This window comes from Carassius gibelio, chromosome B4 (genome assembly GCF_023724105.1).
Source record: "Carassius gibelio isolate Cgi1373 ecotype wild population from Czech Republic chromosome B4, carGib1.2-hapl.c, whole genome shotgun sequence".
Lineage (NCBI taxonomy): Eukaryota > Metazoa > Chordata > Actinopteri > Cypriniformes > Cyprinidae > Carassius > Carassius gibelio.
Window position 1 is genome coordinate 4,874,718 of NC_068399.1, and position 24,642 is coordinate 4,899,359.

Below are 24,642 nucleotides of genomic sequence, written 5' to 3' on the forward strand. Positions count from 1 at the left end.
GACATGAGTTAACATTAGATCAGTGAAAAAATTGACAATATGTAACGTAAAAAGGCAACAGCAACCCGTGTTTATACAACTTAACATTAGCCTGAAATACGTTTTTAAAATAACGGTAATTGAACACTAATCCTCAAATATTACCCGATTTGATATTTTAAAAACAACATCGCTGTAACTACATACTCATGCTACATACATATGTCAGAGTGTTGTATAAATATATAAAATAAATGCATTTATTGACTCCTTATTACCAGAAATCGCAGTTCTGTCACTCTACTCTATAAGTTTGAATGGCCGCCAACGCACTTCCTGGAACTATTTGAAGTCTACATGAGTCACGTGACAACCAAACATTTCGAACTTCCGTTGTCGCAACTCTCTCTCTATATGGCTCTGGAGCACAGGAGAGCAGGGAGAGCATGGACAGGCTCTTCTCCATTCTGGAGCGTTGGGTCCCCAAATATTTGTTTTTTCTTGGGGTGGGAGGGATTACATTTTTTCCATTGTTAGCTTCAGTTGTTTGAAATAAATTGTTTGAAAGAAATACTTCTCATTCATTGTATTTCTTTTTTATTTCCATACTTTTAAAAGTAAAAGGAACATTTGTAAAGAAAATTAAGTATATAATTATTTAATAACATTCAAGAAAACAAAATTGAGGTAACAAAATTCAAGAACATACAGAAACTATTTACAGAACTATTTACAGGACAACAGATTTTAACAAATCACTGCAGGATTAATCTGAGTGACCAGGTATTGGACCATTTTTATGTTTAAATACAATGGGAGTCCCTGGCAGTGTTGCTGGAGCCACGGAAAGATGAGAGACATGGATGGAGTGCAGCAGGGATCCGTGGCTGGTCCTCTGGTTGGTGAGTGAAACATCACAGGGTGGTCTGAAGAGAGCTTCAGGATGTCTCCTCCCATTGTCCACTACATCGTCCACCAGCAGGGCTTGCAGAGCGACTCAATCAATGGCTGTCACATCTGTAACATGCATTAATAAATATGTAAACAGGAGAAATTGAATCCAATCCTTTCATGACAAAGTACTTTTTAAATAAGATATTAAAGTTATTGTTTACTTGCTTGTTAAAGGTAGTCATGACCTGGTAGTACAACCTCCAGGGCAGACACCTCAGCACAGAGTTGGTCCCGCCACTGAGCGCCGCTGATGGCCTCCATGTCTGCCTCCCCCTCATCTTCTTCTACATCGTCCTCAGGCTCATCCTCAGGTGCCAACATGTCTCCGGCACTGAGGCAGATGTTGTGGAGGATGGTGCATGCTGTCACAACATGCAATAGCATATATAAATTTAGTATATTGTGATATTGAAAAAAAATAATTTAATATAACACTGGCTGGTAACTTACATGAGGAACAAAGGTGTAGAGCACCTCCAGCGCTTGCAGGAAGATGGACCGGAACCTTGTCTTCATCATTCCAAAAGCAAGTCCTCTCAAGTGTTGGCGTCATCTGTTCACGGGTGTAGAGTCATCTGAAGTCTTCGTAAGAGGCTGGATATAGTCAGCAGGAGCAATCTATTGATTATTCCTTCAACACAGTATTTCTTAAGTAGCTAAAACATTTAAGTATAAAACACACTAATAATGTAAAGGGGTTTACTGTTCATTTTGATGAGCATTTCACACTTGCAGAGCAGGTTCAGGCTTTTCATTATAAATGCCTTGCACTTTTTTATTGTACGTGGCAACACTGCAGTTTTTTTGGAAATGCAAATGTAAAATATATTGCAGTAATAAGAAACTGTCTGGAGACTTCCTACAGGCCTATATCATTTTTGGTTTCATTACTTGGCAATTCCAGGGACATTCACAGTCAAATATAACCTGAAATATAAATCTGTTTTCATTACCAATTTATTGAACCATCTCTTTGTATTTTTCTAAAACCCCAAAAATAGACTGCAGAAATCAGAAAAGTGTCCATCTATAAACTTTTATATATTAGATTTTGGAAATACACATTTATTATAGTTAAGGGTGCTTGCACACTAGCACTTTTGGTGCACATTTGGGTTTGACTGACATCAAGAGTTTGGTTCATTTGGATGATGTCTTCTGAACTCGGGTGCGCACCCGTGAACCATACCCGAGTCGACTTAAAAACGCTGGTCTGGGGTACAGTTCCTGTGAACTCCTCTCTGCTGATGTGAACGCAAATGTACCAAATTGCAGAAGTGAACCGCTATTAATGATGTATTATTTGATGAAAATGCATGTTTGTGAGTTTCACTCACTTTCCTGACAAGTGTGACTGACGCGGTGTAGGCAAAAGAGATGTTTATCCAATTTCAGTTTGCCTTCAGTGTTCTTCAGATCATTTGCAGTACTCGTAAGACAGATGTAAGTGCCATTATATACCAAAGCTTTGTAAACAAAACGAAAAGTTAACAAACATAAATACATAAAAGTGCACAGGAAGTGATGCATTCACCACCTTCTCCTGTGCCGTCGTTACTAAGCAATGGGATAAACAGCTGCTGGTTTGATGACGCAAGTGAACTGCAGTTCAGACCCAAATAACATAATATGAATGCAGTCTACCGGGGGCAGGGGGAGCAGTTGAACTCGGGTTCAGACCAAGTGCTAAAGCACACTAAGCAACAAAAAAAGACCAAAGTTTTTGGGATATATTTTGTAGACTTTCTGTGATTTACAATGCACAAACCAGACCATTCTGAAAGCAGTATATATATATATATATATATATATATATATATATATACATTTTATTTATATATGCCTACGTGTAAAAAATGCTTTAACCCTTTGAGCGGTACAGTCTCACTACAGTCTCAGCTTTAGCTGGCGATGAGCCAGAGAGACGTGCACTGTCTGTGTAACACTAGTGTCATGATCATTAGCTAGAGTGCCCAAAAACTTCAGTAGAGGGCACTCCACTCAGGACCATTCCACCCATCAACCACCAGAGGTCACCATATCACTTGGACACTAGCACCTCTCATCTGTTGCACCACACCCAAACTACATCTCCCATGAGCCTATGCGTCACTAACACCTTGCCACACCTGCACCTCATTCATCAGCTAATCTCCTTGCCAAACCTGCACCTCATTTACACATGCATATAAGCAGCACTCACACACAGCCACATTATTAAGTCTTGTTTAGCCAGTCTTACATTTCCGAGCGGTTTTCCTTGTGTTTGTTGCTTCTGTAACTGACCTTTGGATTGTTGAGACCGACTCTAATTCTCTGCTGCCTGCCCCAACATCTGCTTGTTTCGGTTATCGATTATGGTTATCCCTAACATACCTGATGCCGTTATGATCATTGCCTGTCTGACCATTCTCATAATTAAAGTTTTGCATATGGATTCAAACGTCTCTATCTCACCATTACAGAAGACTTCGCCAAACCAGGATCCAGCAGCCTTAAAGGGTTAGTTCACCCAAAAATGAAAATTATGTCATTAATAATTCACCCTTATGCTGTTCCAAACATGTAAGACCTCCTTTTATCTTCGGAACACAGTTTAAGATATTTTAGATTTAGTCCGAGAGCTCTCAGTCCCTCCATTGAAGCTGTGTGTACGGTATACTGTCCATGTCCAGAAAGATAAGAAAAACATCATCAAAGTAGTCCATGTGACATCAGAGGGTCCGTTGGAATTTTTTGAAGCATCGAAAAGACATTTTGGTCCAAAAATAGCAAAAACGACGACTTTATTCTAGCTTGGAATGCAGCATGAAACTGCACGGAATCCCATTCATTGTATTCAAATTGAATTTATATTGATTGGAAGATTTAAATGACTTAACTTTTTTTTGTTCATAGAAATTCTGTGGAAAATAGATTTTCTTAAAAATAAAATGCACAGAAAACAAAAATCTTACAGCTGGTAGATGTCGGAAAGCGTCGTGTTACAAAGCTTAAGTATTTAGATTAAGTTACTAAATCTGAGTAATGTAACAAAATACATTACGGATTACTTTTTAAATCTGTAGTAAAATACATTTTTTTTTTTTACTTTTTGTTTGAATGCGGTTTAAATCTAGATTAAAGACCCATCTCTTAACCTTGCTTACAACATAATAATATGCTTTTAATATCCAAATCTGTTAAAGGATTTTTAGGCTGCATTAATTAGGTAAACCGGAACCGGGAACACTTCCCATAACACTCTATGTACTTGCTACATCACTAGAACAATGGCATCTACGCTAATATTAGTCTGTTTTCCTCTTATTCCGAGGTCACCGTAGCCACCAGATCCAGTACGTATCCCGACCAGATGGTGGATCAGCACCTAGAAAGGACCTCTACATCCCTGAAAGACAGCGGAGACCAGGACAACTAGAGCCCCAGATACAGATCCCCTGTAAAGACCTTGTCTCAGAGGACCACCAGGACAAGACCACAGGAAACAGATGATTCTTCTGCACAATCTGACTTTGCTGCAGCCTGGAATTGAACTACTGGTTTCGTCTGGTCAGAGGAGAACTGGCCCCCAACTGAGCCTGGTTTCTCCCAAGGTTTTTTTTCTCCATTCTGTCACCGATGGAGTTTCGGTTCCTTGCCGCTGTCGCCTCTGACTTGTTTAGTTGGGGTCACTTCATCTAAAGCGATATCGTTGACTTGATTGCAAATAAATGCACAGACACTATTTAAACTGAACAGAGATCACTGAATTCAATGATGAACTGCCTTTAACTGTCATTTTGCATTCTTGAGACACTGTTTTCCTAATGAATGTTGTTCAGTTGCTTAGACCCAATGTATTTTGTTTAAAGCACTATATAAATAAAAGGACTTGACTTACACCACGTTACAACCCATCACGCTCCCTAAGGTCACAAAACGCTGGACTTTTGGTAGTTCCTAGGATAGCAAAGTCCACTAACGGAGGTAGAACTTTTTCGCATTTGTCTCCCAAACTCTGGAATAGCCTTCCTGATAATGTTAAGGGTTCAGACACACTCTCTCGGTTTAAATCTAGATTAAAGACATCTCTTTCACCAAGCATTCGAACAATGCATCTCATAATTTGTGACTGCAGTTGTATCTGATCAAATATGCATTATTATTCTTTAGCTAGGGTTAATTTTACTAATTAATTTTACTTGGTTGGAACAGCAGCTATGCTAATGATATCTCCATTTGTTTCTATGTTTTGTCACAGGATTTACATCCCATGGTAACTAGGATTTACACAAGCTCCAGTCTGGATCCAGAACACCTGAGAAGAGATGATGCTGACCTTCAGAGGACCTCAGATAATGCTAACCCTGAATCAACAAACAGAACTAACAAATATTGCTACCAGTGTGACTGCATCATATAATAATTGCTGTAAATAATGTTCATCGTCTGGTTAAATACGTCTTGTATTAATTTTTCTGAAAATTCCTGTCATTTGCACATAAACTGATTTGCACAAAAGTCTGAAGTCATACATTTAGGTTAATGGGTGCAGAGACAGTGGTAGTTTTGTAGGCAAACATCAATGCCTTAAATTTTATGCAAGCAGCTATTGGAAGCCAGTGCAAATTGATAAACAGAGGTGTGACGTGTATTCTTTTTGGCTCATTAAAAATTAATCTTGCTGCCGCGTTCTGAATTAATTGTAAAGGTTTGATAGAAGGTCTGGAAGACCTCCCAAGAGAGCATTGCAATAGTCCAGCCTGGACAGAACAAGAGCTTGAACAAGGAGTTGTGCAGCATGTTCCCAAAGAAAGGGCTTGATCTTCTTGGTGTTGAATAAAGCAAATCTGCAGGATCGGACAGTTTTAACAATGTGGTCTGAGAAAGTCAGCTGATCATCAATCATAACTCCAAGGCTTCTAGCAGTTTTTGAAGGAGTTATGGTTGATGTGCCTAACTTGATGGTGAAATTGTGATGGAACGATGGGTTTGCTGGAATCACTAGCAGTTCTGTCTTGGCAAGGTTGAGTTGAAGGTGATGGTCCATCATCCAGTAAGAAATGTCTGTTAGACAAGCTGAGATGCGATTAGCTACCGTCGGATCATCAGGATGGAATGAGAGGTAGAGTTGAGTGTCATCAGCATAGGAGTGGTATGAAAAGCCATGTTTCTACATGGATTAAATTGGATATTTATTTATTATAGTTCTGTGTATGTCATGTGACGCTAGTTTTACTCAAATCAAACAGTAAGATGATCTTGACTCTCAGACCAGTTCTGGAGATGTTGTTCATGTGTTTTTATTCATTAACACAGACGCATTACATGCAGGATTTATATTTAAATAGACTATTCCGGCTTAATATTTACAAGTACTAGTCCATATCACGATCTGATGTTAAGTGCAATGACCTACTTTTGATAAATTCATTAAGAATTTAACAAATTCTGTGACATTCCGCGTTAAACTTTAAATTTCATTATTATAACTGGATTCCGCGATTCCATCTGATCCCCAATAAAAAAAGTCTAGGCGTCCTTTCAGAAAGGCTACTTGGAGACTCCAGATGGACACCTGTCACCTAATGAGTCGAAACTACATTATACACATCAATTCAGAACTGCTTTGCCCACCAAACCACACAAGAAACAATCAGAATAACATTTGTAATGTTGACTCATTTAGTTTGCATGTGTCCATTTGGAGGCATTTCTAAAAGGACGCCTATACTTTTCTTGAAACAAAAGCTTTTTTGAAGTAAGTGTACAGAAACGACATCTATATTGTATTTTCAAATCTGTAGTTTCTGTAATATTTTTTCTCCCCAAGAACAGTTCAGGACCTTTCAAAATGGTTATTTAGAGAATGGAAATGACACTTCATACTACATATACCGTGTATATCAACAGTCTAAATAAAGTCTTTATTTTGAACAATTCAGATAAAAACAGATGTGACCAGTGATAAGTTTCAGAACTAATGAACAAACTATTTTTACTACATTTGTAAATGTAATCAATCTAAAACAGTAAACTACTAATTAATTATCCAGAAAAAAAGCACATTTTACAATGTATAGGAAGACACTCAAGGTAGTCACGAAGAAGGTTTGTCCTCTGACCAACTGCAAAACAAAGCCACTGAAAGACAAGAAAGGGAGAAAGAGAAAGTGGGAAAGTGGAAGCAGAACAAATCAAATTTGCAACGCTGTATACACAAGTGTGTGTGTGTGTGTATATGTGTGTGTGAATACTAACCTATACTGCCTCACGCCAACCTGTCACACTTGCTTCAACTGAGCCGACTCAGAAGACTGCAGATAAGAGCGAAAAAGACAGAGCAAAAAGTGTAAACAGACCAAAGAAGACTTTAATAAATTAGAATAAATCAAAGCTATGCATTCAACAACTATTAGATTTTAACTTTTTATACAATATAACATGTAAACTAAAAACGATTAATATTTCCCACCCTGCTCATGCCGGACATTGTAACAGTCCCATTTTGGGACTTCCTCCATCCAGCAGTGCTGTCGTCTGTGACATGCTTTGGATTGTGGCAGTCGACTTTTGAAGCCTCAGGAGCAGCTGTGCCTCAGTCCAAGCCTGCAAGTTCCAGAACAAGTGTTTCCCTGAATGCTTTCTGGGTCAGGGGTCTTTCCTTGTTTGCTATGGCCAGATGCTGAAGCAAACAGCAATATCTACAAAGTGGTAAAAGAAGGTCCGATACCACTTCCGTGTCTTGTGGAGCACTTTGTAGTATCCAATGAGGGCATCGGACAGGTCCACTCCCCCCATGAACCTGTTGGTAGTCTAGCACAGCACCTGGAATAGGCACATTTGAGACACTTTAGTAAACAAGCTTGAGACCACTGCCCATCATTGTCCTTCACCTTTATATGCTCTGTGGAATGTAGAACACATCAGTACTTCCCGGGTGTCTTTCCATTCCACCAACAGCAGCTCTTCCTCTCTGAGCCATTGTATGAACCCTCATTGAGAATTCCGCGGCAATCTGTTGGTAGTTGTCTTTGGAAAACCGATCCTGTTTGGACGAATGGTGCCACATGCCCAAATCCTCTTAGAGAAGGAGGTCTCTGAAAAGCATGGGACTGGTGTAAAAGTTGTGTAACGGCAAAAACGGCATGTTGTCATAGAGAGGCTTGATCTTTCTCAAGCGGTCATAAGATGCTGTTCCCTTCTTCTTTTCATTTTCTTCAACATCCTGAGGATCGCTAAGATAGCGTTTGTTATGTTCAGAAACTTCCTACAGGACAGAAAGGGGAACACTATAGATTTGAGACCTCCTCTAATAATCAGTCACAGAAGAGACCTTCCCAACAAGTGCCAGGTAAGACGTCAAGTCTTCAACAGAGATGGTCTGCCATGGCCCGCTCTTCCCTGGTGATTTTTGGATCTGTAGGAATTTGTGTGTTGAACGATGGTTTGCATCGGATTGCATGGAGGCTCAATGTCATCCTCATCCACATTATGCCATCTTTCCTGTGAGGTGCTAGGGGACACAGCAGGGACTGACTGGCTCCTTCTCCCCCTCCCTGTACCTTTACCTCTACCTCTTGTAGCTGCAGCAGATTCAGATGAAGATGAAGATGAATTGATTCCAGTCCTCATCTGTGTCAGTTCAAGGCCTAATTTATAGCACAGAGAAACACACACACAAGTAAAACAGACATACAACTATTAGCAGCATCAATATTTCTGCACATTCCAATTATAAATGCTTGTTTGCAAAATAATTTGCTTATAATACACAGAATTATATATAATCTATAATTTTTATACTTTTCCCCATATACTTTCACCTTGTAATCCTTTCCTATTATATTCAGTGAACCAAATTCACACATAATATGTATATATATGATTATAAATGTGATGTCCTTATTTATGTATAATATACATCCCCATCACATAAGGTTAGGTTGCACCCTAAAATCTGTACCTCACAGCTGTCACTGTAAATACATGATAAACATATAATATACATATACAAACATTCAATACAATGATGTTGAAACGTACCGATCTAAAACGGGATCGAGTCCATGAATAAACATCTTCTCTAGAGCTGAATCGACGTTGGACACCATGCTATCCCCGTCTGAGATGCATCTCTCCAAGTCTTTCTGCTGCTCTTCATCGCTGCTTCTCATCACCTCCTCTAAAACACTCAACACCACAACAACTCTTCTGAATTTGACGGATCATGGTGTAACTTACAGATTTAGATGAAGCTTTGAAGAAAATCCGCTCGCTGATAAACACTCCATGCAGCGCCGCAAAGTCGTTCTGTGTATGACTGTATGCAGCGTGGTGAAGACAAGAGTGCATGAACACATTACATTTCCATCCATAAAAACTTTGATGGTGGTGCGCTGAACCAGTCAGTTACTCCTGTAAGATCTGAGATATAACAGTGCCTGTGATTGAAGGAGAGACTATCTATAGGGAATACATGCTGTTTCAAAGCTGGAATATGAATTAGAATCGATGTTTCTTTGAAAATGAACATTATCGATAACTATTACTCGAATCGCTCACGTAAACAAAGGAGGATTATTGTACAATACAAAGTACTTCAAGCCTAGTTTGTTCATTTTTACTCCAATTTTGAGTTTGCTGGTATAATAATTGCTTTCCCTGGGCAGACTTGACATATTGGTCTTACTTATATAAGAAGATTGCTCAAAAAGGACATAATGACGTAAATTAAAAGCAAATAACATTTTGAATTCGAATTATTAATGTTAGTTTAAAACTTGAAGATGAACAATGTGAAATTCACCATATTACATGTTTAAAAGATTTACTGAAATCAAAGATCCAATCATCTCCACCCTGGCGCTAACTAATGCCTCTCTGCCAACCATGTCGCCAGAGGAGTGGACAATTTCCAGAGAAATCTTGGACATTATTAAGCCATTTGAGGAGGTCACCACAGAAGTGAGTGCAGAAAAGTAAGTAGTTTTAAGCCATTTTTTATTATTTTAATTTTAAAACCACATTTTATACAGTCTCTTGATGCATGTAGCCTTGTTTTTAACAGAGAAGTATATTAGAATTTTATTTTGTTATTATTCATTTTTATAATTTTTATTCTTCATAGGTTTGTGACTGCAGCCAAAGTCTCCAGCTTTGACCCTCTTAAAAAAACTAGTGGATGCCCTGATGTCAGAAATGACTAGGAGGTTTGGCAAAGTGGAACACATTAAAAAGCTTGCTGATGCTACTTGGCTGGACCCAAGGTTCAAAAAGCAGACTTTTGTCAATCACCAGGCAGCAGAAGAGACAGTAAAGAGGATTACAGCAGCTGCAGGAGCTAGTGAAGAGGAGAATACTTCATCAACCTTGCATCAGACCCTCTGGCCTGGTGGAGGAGATTTTCACCAGTATACAAAACCTTTTCTGAAGTCAACAAGACAAGACTTTTCATTGTGGCCACATCCGTGCCATCTGAAAGAATTATTTCTAAAACTGGGCAGATTCTCTCAGAGAGAAGAAACAGACTCCGGGAGCTTGTTTTATGCAAACATGCCTTAAAAAAGTCCTAAAAATATAGCCACAGTATGTTATTAATTTTAAAGCTTATTTACTTTTATTTATTTTGAAAAAGACTAGCTTGTTGTGCAATATTTTGTTGCTATTGTTGTTTTGATTTTAACGGTCATTTGTTAATAGTTATCCTCTTTGATATAATATAATATTTTTTGGCACAGTAATATTTAATTTATACCTTATTTATGACCAAGCTTGTTGTATCTTTATCAAAATGATTTCGCCATCATATGGACGAAATTTAAAGCATAACTAACTCTTTATTACCAAATTCAGTGTTATGGAAAAGTGCCATCATTACATAAATTAAAAGCAACAATTTGAAACCAGAAATGGATCACGCAAGAGTAAATAATAATAATCATAAAAAATAATAAACAATTACTATGCACCAATATTTGTAAGGAAGGTTGTAAATGAACTTATTTCTATAGTCAATGTTGCCATGTCATGGGACAAAAGAACGAACAACCAGAAAGACCGGAAAGATGAACTAATCAATTCTCTTTCCGGCTCAGACTGCATTGGTTTAGCATATGGGCCTGTCACGTAATTAAGGAATGAGTCAAAAACCAGACAGACCCGAACTATGAACTAATAAATTCTCTTTCCGGCTCATGGGCCTGTCACGTGATTAAGAAACAAGTCAAAAACCCGAAAGACCCGAAAGATGAACTAATCAGTTCTCTTTTCGGCTCAAGACTGCATTGACTGATGCAGCTGAATTACTGCTAGCAGAACAGAACCTATAGAATATTGCGCATGCGCGACTGATTCAAAATCAACAAATAATAGAAAATGTGTTTGTGTGTGTGTGGATATAAACCCTTTAAGTAACACTGAGATTATATATTTTTTTTTTTTCTTCAATCGTTCAAGAATGACACATCACTACATTTTACACTATCCTCAGATAAACGTTGCATTGACTTACCTATGATGAGTTCACAGCTGAGCAGACATTTGACTCGTTGGCTTCAGCATCAAGTTTGCATATGCTGTATTGCTGGAATTCGTGATTGGCTTACAGCAAATTTCTAATATGAAATGGAATGATAAAACAACGTTATTAACCGGTTAATGGCCATTTCAAATTTTCGAATCTGTTCAGAACTATACAATTTGATTTCGTTACTGTTTCTGGTTCGGTTACTGTCAAAATGTTGTACTTTCTTTCATTCCTTGAACTGGTTCAGAGCCCTGAACTAAATTCTTGGTTACGTATGGTTACATTCCTTCACAGAAAAATAAAAATATCGACTTTATTGAACAATTCTTCTCTGTGTCACGTTAGGACCATTTTGGAGAGTATACACTGAACGCTGTTGTGTGTCAGCAGCACCACACCAATACGTTTCCTACGTCTATTTACGCTCTGCTTTGAATAAAACAGCATATTAATTTGCATTTAGCAGATACTCTCCAAAATGGTGCTGTGGTGACACAGAGAAGACGAATTGTTGAATAAAGTCGTTTTTTTTTTTTTTTTTTTTTTTTCATATAAAAAGTATTTGTCGCTTCAAAATGTTTTGGTTGAAGCACTGGTGGCAGTTGGACTATTCTCACGATGTCTTTTGTACTTTTCTTGAGCTTGACAGTGTATTTTACTTGGCAGTCTATGGGACCACAAGCCTCCAGGTTTTCATCCAAAATATCTTACATTTTGTTTCGAAGATGAAGAAAGCTTTTATGGGTTTGGAAAGACATTAGGGTTAAGGATCCCATTAATTGTACTGATTTATTAATCATGATTTTATCATTATACAAAGTGAAGCAGAGAGTGTCAGAAGCACTGTTAACACTACGTGATGAGAACTGTTTGAGGGGAGGAGGAAGTGAGGATAAAACTACACTGCCATACAAAGGTAAAACACTCACTAGAGTGTGAAATGGAGAAAAATTACTTTTAAAGTTTTTATTTGTCCAGCCAAATTAATTATAGGTAGGACACTGGACATTTGTCAATTAGATGTATTAGTATTTAAAATGGTCTACATTCAAAAATGATTGATTTTTGATTTTGATTTTTATCCGTTTTGAAGTTACTGTACAGTCTCTTTACATTTTCTGCAAAAAGTGAGAAGACACACCAAGGCAAAAGACAGTAACTTCCACATTATCAATATTTGGTTGCTGATCAACATTTATAAAATCTTTACAGTAACTCCTGTATAAAATCTAGTGATCATGGGCTGTCTCAGTATATATAGTAATGTTACTTTCTTGTTTATTTAACCATAACAAGCAGACTATAAGTTAAACATGAGTGAATACCATTTTGCAACCAATTTATTTGCTATGCTCAGTAATGTAAAAGAATGCTAAAGATAGCTTAATTGCTTTTATATTGACTTGAGTGAAAATAGCCTAACCTAAAAGAGCAACTTGTGGATTGATGAGAATGCCAGGATGCTCAGAATGCTTGTGGATTAACATCTCCAATAACATTCATGGCCATGGATTGAGTTTATCAAGTTACAAGAAAAGGTAGGATATGGATTTAATTGCAAACTGTTAGTACTGATTGTATAATTGATCTTGCTACATGCTACACATTAGAGTCAGCACGTGTCCAAATAGGAATGACAGCCTGGTGAATAATCTGCATTATAATGAAAAAAATAAAAATAAATCAATAACTCGTTTTCGACCAAAATCGAAGTTACTTTAGTTAGTTATTTTATTTCTTTTTTTTTTTTTGTATCAGTGCTTTTTGTGCCATATAAAGTATATTTATTATTACCTAAAACATACAAATAATAGAAAATGTGTTTGTGTGTGTGTGTGGATATAAACCCTTTAAGTAACACTGAGATTATTATTTTTTTTTTTCTTATCAAAACCCTCTGTTTGCATTTTAAGAAATGGTTTCTACAACCAAACAACAAAGTTCTGCCTCCCAGACAGAATCTCACACTCTTTCGTTTGTAGTTCAATATATCCAACACATCAATGGAAGACATTTTTTTTTAAATATGTATTTCACCAAGAAATCAACTCTGAACTCCTTAGGCATTCAAATGTGCATTTTTACAGACAGCCGTCTGATGACAAGACTTTTATTTTGGTGTAGTGTTGTGACGTCACAAAGCTGCGCCGCCCTCCTGCATCTATTGTGATCGTCTGAAGACGGGTATGTGTTTTTAATGAGTTTACATCGATGCAGCCAGATGAAGAACTAAAAAAAATTCTTAATTATTGACGAATTAAACAATTCAATAAATTATCTACCATTGATAAACGTTGTGTAATATTTAGCCTAATAACCGGATTTGTCTAAACATGATAATATTTACTGCTTTAATTTTTACACTTTACTAAAATATTATTTCAGCCATGAAATTCTGTTTGTTCATGAAAACCAACGGACTAACTGTTTTCCAGATGTCTTTCATATGAAACGCTTCTTTGATGCCTTAAATATACAGAACGTTTGGCAGCCTTAATCTAATACCCAATGTAAAACATAAATGCTGTCTGTTTTTTGTTTGTGTCTTGTCTGTTGATTTAAGATCATTAACTATCACTCTGGCTGACTCACAGTTCAGTAACTAGGGAGCTGATTGAGATGCACTTGAATATTTGTTAATTTTTCTTTTACTTTTCATTTTTATTTTCATCTTAAACAAGACAAAGTGTCCAGTTGCTGGTGAATTGGCTGAGATCCACCTGACACGATTATAAAGATGGCGTTTATTAAAGAGGAGTGTGAAGACGTGAAGATTGAAGAAATATTCAGAATTAAAGAAGAAGAAGAAGATACTGAGGAACAAACAGGTTGGTTTTTATTCTCAAAGCTGAACTCACTCATGATATTTATTAAAATGTCCAGCTCTACAGAAAGGAATAATGGTTTTTAAGAATATGATATGGTTTTGTTTGACATGGAGTAGGTCCTCATGCTGCCCAGACAAATACTGGACAAAAACACACAAAATGTCAAAGGTCAAAATGACAATTTTTGTTGAGTGACTTAGGATAAGAATAAGGGAGCAAAACAGACTTGTGTCAAATCTGCGTCATGTCCAACAAATTGTAAAAAGATTGTTCTGCTTTTACGCTGCATTTGAGACCAAGTCAGATATGGAAACATTTGATTTGAAGTGCTCCAACCTCAATGAGTTCCAGTGAATCTCCAGTCAAATACACACTGATCACATGATGCCACCATGACACTTCTTCGTCATCTTTTTGAGTCAGTTAATCCAAAAACATGAGGAAAAACAACTAATAAAATGCTTCTGTTAATTTTTGAAAATGGTTGACAAAAAGCTAAATATAAGCAAAAATTAAACTTAATATCAACGTTTTTAACCTCGACATGCGTTGGGATCACTCTACGGTAACTATAACTCACAGGTCAGATGACTGGCTTCAAGCGCCGGTCCAGACTTTATTTCCAAATAGAAGGTGAAAAAATCTACATTTTGGGTTGTCAGGAATGTAGCATCAAAGTCACGTTTATAATTGTGACAATATATAATTATGACAATATAAACACAATTAATTTGGCAAAGGCAATTTTATTTATATAGTACTATTTATTACAACCATAGTTGACCAATGTGCTTTACAACAGAATAGCTAAAAAAATCAGTAACACAATGAGAAATTAAAACCATTAAACAAAAAATGAAAGAAAAAGAAAACATAACATGCAACAATATACAAAATATATAGAACAAGGATAAAAAGAGTCCTTCAACCAGAATTAAAAGCCTTATTGAACAGATAGGTATTTAATTGAGACTTAAAAATGGCCACAGATGAAGCCATTCAATAAAAATGGGCAGATCATTGCAAAAGCGCGATCATCCCTGCATACTTAATATTAGGGCTGTGCAAAAAATCAAATGCAATTTTCATGCGCATCTTGTCAGTGAAGGCGTTCTGTAATTAGAACTACATCTCCAGCACGTACGCTCAGATCAGGGTTGTCAGGTTTTCACAACAAATCCTGCCCACTTGCTTCTCAAAACTAGCCCAATCGCATTTCCAGGAAAGGTTCCCCAATAAAAATTGCGTCCCAGGGTTAAAATACATTTTTTGTCAGGGTTGCCTTGGTAAAATTCAAATTTTAGGGGCTAAACATTACGTTATTTGTATTGGGGTCACTTTAAAATTGCAGGCGATTCTTTGTCGATTTTGAAAGCTATTTTGTGTAGGTGGTCGGTGGACTACAGCTCTGTGTAATAAATGCCTCTCCAACTGAACCAGTGTTGGAAAATATCTAAAATATCTTCAACTGTGTTCCGAAGATGAACGAAGGTCTCACGGGTTTGGAACGACATGAGGCTGAATCATTAATAACATATTTTAAATTTTTTGGGTGAACTAACCCTTTAGGCACTCTCAAGATTCAAGTTATTCTTATAGTTACGGTTTTAGCTGATTTTCTAATACAAAACAAAAAAACACTTATTATAATCACTAAAGCTGGATAAACTGTGAAATGAAATTCTCACTTATTCATCTACGCTTTGTTTATGATGAGGGAATTCGCAAGAGTCCGTAATTCAGTCAGCGAACGTGCACACGCTCAACAAAACTGATGAGTTTCAGCGAGGACTCATCTGAACGCTTCTGTTTTGCCATTGCATTCCTAAACTCAACAGAACTGTGTGTGATTGGTTAAAATGCGCAACACTGTAAAAATGCCTTAAATAAAATACAATGAGCAGGATTTATTGCCACATTTGACACTGTCTATTCATATTTACTTTGTTTGCAACAGAGATAATAGATTATATTTGTTTGTGCAGGGGCATTTTTTTGTCCAATTAAGTGGCATTTTACCCCTAAGTCCCCATACGTGTTGAGCCTTACACACGCACCGCCTATGACTTAGATGTCTTTTGGAGATTATAAATGCAGAGTTCTTTGCTTGCATTCTGTCAAACCATGCACGCAGCGGCCGCTTGCTTTAGTTAAAAATAAGTGTTCTGTGAATGTTGATGCTTAATTAACAAATATTTATCTGGAGCGTGTATGCTGGGATTTCATCAATTTCATAGAGAAAAGTTAATGTAACTAGTAATGTAACTAATTACTTTTAAAATAAAGTAATCAGAAGAGTAACATAATTACTTTTAAAAGGAGTAATCCATATTCAGTAATTTGATTACATTTTCAGAGTAACTTGCCCAACACTGATGATAACCTTAAGCAAAAATATGTTGTTACAGCTCTGAAATATATTCATTTTATTCATTTTTTCTGGACACAATATATATTTTGATTTTTAGCAACATAAAGAAAAATAAACTTAATCTACCATTTCTAATATTTTCTTTTTTTTCTTTTTAGACTGACATCTTTATATAACCTTAATCTGAAATTAGTTATTTAATTGTAGTTAAATAATTCATATACATAAAATGTATTATAATTTCATTTGATTTAGTTATATAATAATAGTCATACACATAATTTGAGTAAATAATATCCAAATTTGAAGGACTTTTGTGAAATTATACTACATGCCTGAACGAAACAAACAGCAGAAACTCTGAATGAGACGCATGTTCACTCTCTGACAGCAGGAGGCGGCTCTGTAATATCACATACGTGTTTCCTTGGTTAACGCTGTAGACAAAGCTGCGCTGCGCTGAATATGAACTATACAGAGATGAGAAGAAACAAAAATACCATAAACTTTTCCAAATAAAGTCAGCTCCCCTCAGAAACATATTCATATAAACCTCCAAATCAATATTGAGGATTTTCTCCCAATAGTTTGTGATTCATGTACAGTGTGTGATCTGCCTGCTACAGTATTTTTCTCTCATAATAAAGTGTTTATATGATAAAGAAGTTAATGGGATCTTCATGATTAAATTAAGTATAAATACAAATATAAAATCAACAAATAAAAGTAATTGGTCATTTTCATCATCGCTTATTACACAAAATCAGTAATAATCTGTACTAAATTGTGATAGTTGCGCAATTTTGTAATTGGCATAACATTGTGAGCTCTAATGATAATGTCCCTCAAAGTAATCATGTAATATGAGAAAATCAGAGGACCTAATACTGAGCCCTGATGCACTCCATACTTGAGTTTGATGAAATGTCTTTTTGTTTATATAAAAGTATTAGCAGTCAGATCATGTTTTGTATCCAAAGCGACTTACAGTGCATTCAGGCTATCAATTTTTACCTATCATGTGTTCCCAGGGAATCGAACCCCCAACCTTGAGCTTGATAGCTCAATGCTCAACCAATTGAGCTAAAGGAACACTAGATATAAGAAATCTAAACCGTCCTAGTGCTTATTGACATGAATGACAGATTCAGGACTGGTCTCTAACAGTGGTTTTCAATCCTGGTCCTGGGACCCTCTGCTCAGCACATTTTGTATGTTTCCCTTCTCCCCTAATGAATTGGTGATCTGCATCAGGTTTGTCATATAACGTAGACAAACTAATTATGCAGAGGTGGATCTCTATGACCAGGAGTGACTAGCTTATTATAATCAAGTTTTGTTGGAAGATGTTGGTTTAGATGTCTGTTGTTTTTAGCCAATATTTTGCCATTAACTTGTCTTTTTATTTTTACTTTAGACCTGGTGGCACTAAAAGAAGAGAGGCAAGAACTTACAGGTATAGAAGAGAAAGATCAATATGAGAGAAATGACTTCACGAATGTGGAAATATCCATACAGTCTGAAGCAACTTCATCACAAACAGAAGTACAGAAGACTGAATCTAACAGTTGCTTCACCTGCCATCGATGTAAACAGACTTTCAGTCAGAAATATAACCTTAAAAATCACATGAAATTTCATGCTAGAAAGAAGGCTTTCAAATGCCAACAATGTGGAAACGGCTTTACCCGTAAAGAAAACCTAAAACGCCACATTAAAGGCCACAGTGGAGAGAAGCCTTTTATCTGCAATCTGTGTAGGAAGACCTTCACAAATAAAGCAAACCTTAATTCCCACATGAAATGCCACTTTGGAGAGAAGCCTTTTACCTGCAAATCGTGTGGGAAGAGTTTCACACGCAAAGGATCTCTTAGGTGTCACATGGTCATTCACACCGGAGAGAAGCCGTTTACATGTGATCAATGTGGAAAGCGTTTCAGACATAAAGCAACCATTGATTCACACATGAAAATTCACACTGGAGAGAAGCCTTTTACCTGCAAACTGTGTGGGAATGGCTTCACAAATAGATCAACCCTTACTGCCCACTTGAGAAATCACACAGGAGAGAGGCCCTTCACTTGCGAACTATGTGGGAATAGCTTCTCACGCAAAGGATCTCTTAAGATTCACATGGTTGTTCACACTGATGAGAAACCGTTTCCATGTGATCAGTGTGGAAAATCTTTCAGACATAAAGCAACCCTTGATTCACACATGAGAACTCACACTGAAGAGAGTCCATACATCTGCATTCTGTGTGGGAAGAACTACTCAAATAAGTCAACCCTTAATACCCACATGAGAAATCACACAGGAGAGAGACCCTTCACCTGTAAAGTGTGTGGAAAGAGCTTCTCAAAAAACAGTAATCTCAAGACTCACATGACAACTCATACAGAGGAGAAGCCTTTCCTGTGCACTCAGTGTGGAAAAACTTTTACACGTGAAAAAACCCTTACTTACCACATGAGGATTCACTCAAATGAGAACTCTTTTAACTGTCATCATTGTGAACTGAGATTCCCAGACAAGAGACGCCTTAACTGGCATGAAAAAATTCATTTTCGATCATCCAAATGTCATGAATGTGGAAAGAGTTTCGGATATAAAGCAAACCTCAAAGTTCACATGAGAATCCACACTGGAGAGAAACCTTTCACCTGCACTAACTGTGGAAAGAGTTTCAGTCAGAACATAAGCCTTAAGGTTCACATGAGGATTCACACTAAAGAGAAAGCTTTTACCTGCAGTCTGTGTGGGAAGAGCTTCACTCGTAAAGTACAATTTAATATCCACATGAAAAGTCACACACGAGAGAAGCCTTTTACCTGCACACTGTGAGAAGAGCTTCTCACACAAAAGATCTCTTAAGATTCACAAGGTCATTCACAATGAAGAGAAGCCATTTTCATGTGATCAGTGTGGAAAGTGTTTCAGACATAAAGCAATCCTTGATTCACACATGAAAAGTCAGCTGTAGTTAAACCTGCAAACTGTGGGGAAATAACTTATAAAAAAAAGGAAATCTTAACCCTTATGCGTTGTTGGGGACGTTTTAATCCACTGGGGGTAAAGTTGAGTCTAATTTTGGCCACAACTTTATCTGTGTTTCAGCAAATGGAATGATTTTTGGTGACAAATCTTATTTTGACATATTTGGGGTAAATGCTAAAAAAAAAAAACTTAATACACTTTAATCAAATTCACTACCCTTTCGTTATGTTCGTGGATGAAAACATCCACTAAAAGTACAAATATATCAGATAAATATTTTTTTTGCATAAATCTATTGATCAACCTAGATCGTAACTACCAAATGTTAAAAACAATCCAAGATTTTAACTCTTTAATTACCAAGTTAATAAATTATGTTTCTGATTTGGTTTGGGGAAAAAACACAACACAACATTTTTTTTTCAATATAAAAAGTGATTGTGGACTGGATTTTTTAACCTTTTTTCACAGGCTTGGGCATGTCAAAGATTAGTAACAACATTGGCTTTATGTATTGTTAGTTAGTTTTTTTTTACAGCAAAGGCTTTTTTTGCACAGGCCCATCTAAAGGTTTAATGGTCCCATCTAGTGATCAACTGAAAAAATAACAAATTTTACCTCTTCCAAAAGGGAAAACCACAAACAATCAAGAATGCATGATTATATGGTGTCATGTTTTTGCAATCAAAAAATGTCGTAATAATGGAAGTCAATCGGGCAAAAAAATGCATCAAAGCCAATGTTGTGACTAATTTTTGACGTGCCCAAGACTGTAATTAAAAAGTAAAAAAATAATCCAACCACAATTACATTTACAAGTGTTTTGGCTATTAAATAGTTAAAACCTTGGATTAAAAATTTTTTTTGGGTAGTTTTGATCTGGACTGGATATATATATTTATCTGATACATTTTATCAGCAGTTTAATTGAGTGGATGTCTTCATCCTGAACATAACAGAAGGGTAGTAAATTTGAACAATGCACAAGGGTTGAGGTTTGTATGAAACCTACATGTGAATATACCCTTACGTACCACATGATGCTTCATTGTCATCAGTGTGGACAGACTTACAGACAAGAAACGCCTTAACTGGCATGAAAACATTCATTCTCTAGAGACATCTTTCACATACACTCTTAAGATAAATGGTTCTAAACCATACCAGAAAATGGTTCTTCAGCTTGTACTAACAGCAGAACAATTTTTTATGCTAAATAAATTCCTTTTCATAGTGTTCTTAAAAGAACCATGCTTTTTTATATGGTACATAGGCCGATCATATATGTGATTTCATGTTTCCCTTTGTTTAAAGATTAAAGTTGGGAGAGTACTAATTCTATAAAATGGGGCAATTTTAGGGGGACCATACAGGCCATTTTTATGGGACACGTCCTTGCTAGGATTTCTATACTGGATCAAATATCCAGATTTTAACTATTCTCACTGTGCGGATCAATCACTATATGACATTCACAAGAGCTATAGAGAGCAGAGCAGATGGTCCTTTATGCTTTTGAATCATTCTTGCTGTACTTTGTTTTAGTCACAGTTTGGAGCACTACATTCTTGCTGTACTTTGTTTTAGTCACAGTTTGGAGCACTAAATTGACAAGAGTCACATTTGCTACCAAAAATATTAAATGGCGAGGTTGCCACTGATGACGAGGGCTATGTACATATAATAACCTAAAATTAGCATTTAATTTTTCTGGATTGTTTTGCAATTGCATCATTTGCTATGTTCACGTTTTAAACTGAGATGATGCACATTAAAGTTTTAGTGGATAAAAGCTCAAACTGTCTTCATCTCTCCCGCGCGCTGACGCACACCTGATAAACGCAGCTCAGATGTGCACCTCGAGAGAAATCGAAATGATGGAGACGTAAGAAGTCAAAGTAAAGCATCGTCTAATTCGTGCACAACTTGAACAAACTACAACAGGTAAAGCTGTCAGCTGTGTGGATATTGGCAATATCGTTAACAACTAGTTTAAACCTATTTAAGTTTTGGAAAGTTTTGGGCAAGTTTTGACCTATAGCACCTAGGCCAAAATTACACTGTGTTTCAGTGAGTGACAGGTTTTCTGTTGTGAGGTAAATAGCATGGTGACATTTAGTAGAGAAGACTAATATAAAGATTCACATTTATCAGATCTTTTAAATGTTTGCAAAATATCTGAAAAGATTGATTTGTGGCTTTTTAGAACTGATATTGAATAAACGTAATTTAAAGAGACATAAAAAAACAACTTTATTAAATAATCCCTTTGTCAACACTCTCCTCTGTGTCTCTCCATATTTCCGTATGCTGCGTGTGCTCTTCTGTGTCCTCCGCGTTGTATGTGCTGTTTCTACGTGTATTTAGCTTTGATTTAAAATAAGAGTGAGCTTCAGCGATGCGAGTGTGTGCATGCATACTTCCGGTCTTGCCACGCTTGCATTGACTAAGGGAAACTTGGCTAGATGTATATAATCAATGATTTTTTTTATTTAACAGCGGATAGTGGTATATCAAAAACATGGGGAAACATACTTTTTTGCGTATCTCTGTGTGGAAATTCATTAAGATACAACGTGGAGATTGCTTGATTCTTCTGTTGATTATGCGGATCAGTGCCAGGTCAGGTCCACAGAGATTTCTTCTCTCAAACATAAACCACTCAAATATGCAATTATTTACATGTTCGAAGAGCTGGTTTTGTTCTGTTACGTAAGATCAATGTTTCTGACTGTCAAACGAGACGCACAAATATTTCTGATAAAGCATGTTTTATTAACTTTATTTGATCATAACTGTAACTGTACAATTAAACGTTATGTAATTATGGTAGGTTTGCATTAATTGAAAGATCGCTATTTGCATTCATGTGTTTTCATCTATGTTTATTTGTTTTGTGAAAGATCTGCAGCATAAATCGTTATATGTCTATGAGCAGCCATGTATATTGTTATTCTTTTGCATTAATTATCAGATTAAACAGATATTACAATTAGTCATGCATTTTTTACTGTGTAAAATAATAAAATATGTTGTAAAAATAACAATGAAACAGACTGTATGTGTACAATTGAGAAATGGATACTTCGCAGCCCACGTCTCATGAGTTAAATATTTCATTAAAAAAATAAATAATGCAAACATTTTCGAGAAATAAGTAAGTTGTGCATTTACATATTTGGTAAGATAAAAATACATTATATAGATGTGCATACACACCATGAGTTCAACTTTCATCTCGTGAAAAGTAGGGAACGTTAATGTATTTAATTCATTCACCAGACCCAAACATACACAAGTTTAAAATCCACTGGCTCAGTTAACAGTTCTAGTATAGTGATAATAGCAGTGTATATCTTAATTGCATTTGAAGTGATATTATAAATCCTGTAAACATATAGAAGGTAATATATGGACTTTATGGACGTTTAGCACAACCGGAAATATCTATGCACACTCATAAGACCGGAAATCCAAAATGGCGGACATATGCAACTAGCCCATTCCTCAAATAAAAGCCGGGGCTTTATTTACCTGAAATGCAGAAGGTAACAGTTTTTTATTCGAAGCAGGCTTCTATTAGAGACAGGACTTTATTTCTAATTCCATCTGTTTGATAAGTAATTGTTTTAAATAACCCGTTTTAAATTAAAAGCGATATCGTTCCAGTGCACAGAGATCATATCATTAGCACATAATCAGTTCGGTTCAGACGCACAGTGATTCACGCTGAATCACACATGTGCAGTATCATCAGCTCCTCGGTTCTCGAATCAGACGCGTCCGACAGAAACTGTTCTCGATTCAGTGTACTGGTGATCCGAAAACCGATGCAACCGGTTCTCGACTCGAGAACGAGAAACGCTCCGGCAGTGGGCGTGTACGTTCGTTATCTGGCTCTGCTGCACAAATTTTCCCCTGGCCTATATTTATCCATGTTGACCAATCCCCCGGCCACTATAAGAGCCCCGGCGTTTATTTGACTACCAGTTTTTATTTGATTGATTACGGTAGCTTACGCTGGTTGCGTTCAGCGGATACTCTCCAAAGTGGTGCCAAGGTGACGCGGAGGAGATAAAATGTTGAATAAATTAGTTTTTTGTTTATTTGTTCATGCAAAAGTTTTCTTGTAGCTTCGTTTAATTACGGTTGAACCCCTGATGTCACATGGGTTATTTTACTGATCTCCTAGCTCATGTTTCTGGACCTTGATCATGTAAGGATCCTGGCGCCGGTACAGGATGGCTGCCTCCGTGACGTGCTCTGCAGTTGTTTTTGTTAGTATGGGAGGGTCATAAAGCTCTCAGATATCATTGAAAATATTAAAGGCCTTTAATGGTTTGGAACGACATGAGGGTGATTAATTAATGAAGAGTTTTCATTTTTAAATGAACTAACCCTTTAATTTCAGGATTTACAGTATATAAACAGACATTAAAGACAGCTAATCATTCATAATCACATCTAATTGTAATGTTTTTCAGGTTTTACTTGTTTCATGTTTTATAAGCAGTTCAAAGGAACAGATGACATTGTAGCCTTGGGCCATCCAAAATGCAAACAAGTTTTTCTTCATGTTTTTTGCTCAAACATGGATCATCTGCATTGAATGGGTGGCGTCAGAATGCTGATTGACAGCTAATATCATAAGTTGCTTACACAAACAAGTTAATAATCAGACTGAAGGCAGAGCTTCAATTGCATTCAGTGCTTGTAAATCCATCAACTGTTCAGATATCTGAACTTCTGATTAAACATCCTGAAGCTCATCAAACATTGAAGGTTTTCAAAACCACATACTTTCAAAATGAACAAACCCGGATGACTTTACACATTAACATACAATTGTACTAATGATTGTGTTTTTCAAATATTTATTAGTGGTCATTGTGTTTTTGAGGAAATGTTCAGCACAATACCTGAGGGAAAGGATCTAATTTACACACTGAGCATTGTTGAAGAAGAAGTTCCTTTCTGCATAAATACTGACCACACATATAAAG

General features: G+C 36.6%; 1 protein-coding gene across 1 annotated transcript; it reads left to right on the plus strand.

The window, feature by feature from the left end:
- Positions 1 to 13,637: 13,637 nt before the first annotated feature.
- On the plus strand, positions 13,638 to 19,626 carry LOC127955961 (gastrula zinc finger protein XlCGF57.1). The gene is made up of 2 exons (XM_052553667.1): positions 13,638 to 14,271; positions 18,060 to 19,626. The coding sequence occupies exons 1-2, from the start codon at positions 14,181 to 14,183 to the stop codon at positions 19,484 to 19,486; spliced, it is 1,518 nt and encodes a 505-aa protein (XP_052409627.1). The 5' UTR covers positions 13,638 to 14,180; the 3' UTR covers positions 19,487 to 19,626.
- The last annotated feature ends 5,016 nt before the right edge of the window (positions 19,627 to 24,642 follow it).

Excerpts from the sequence above, each read along its gene's own strand:
- LOC127955961 (XM_052553667.1), top strand. The coding sequence starts at position 14,181 with ATGGCGTTTATTAAAGAGGAGTGTGAAGACGTGAAGATTGAAGAAATA. Across the intron at positions 14,272-18,059 it reads AGATACTGAGGAACAAACAG|ACCTGGTGGCACTAAAAGAA; the intron begins GTTGGTTTTTAT and ends TTTTTACTTTAG.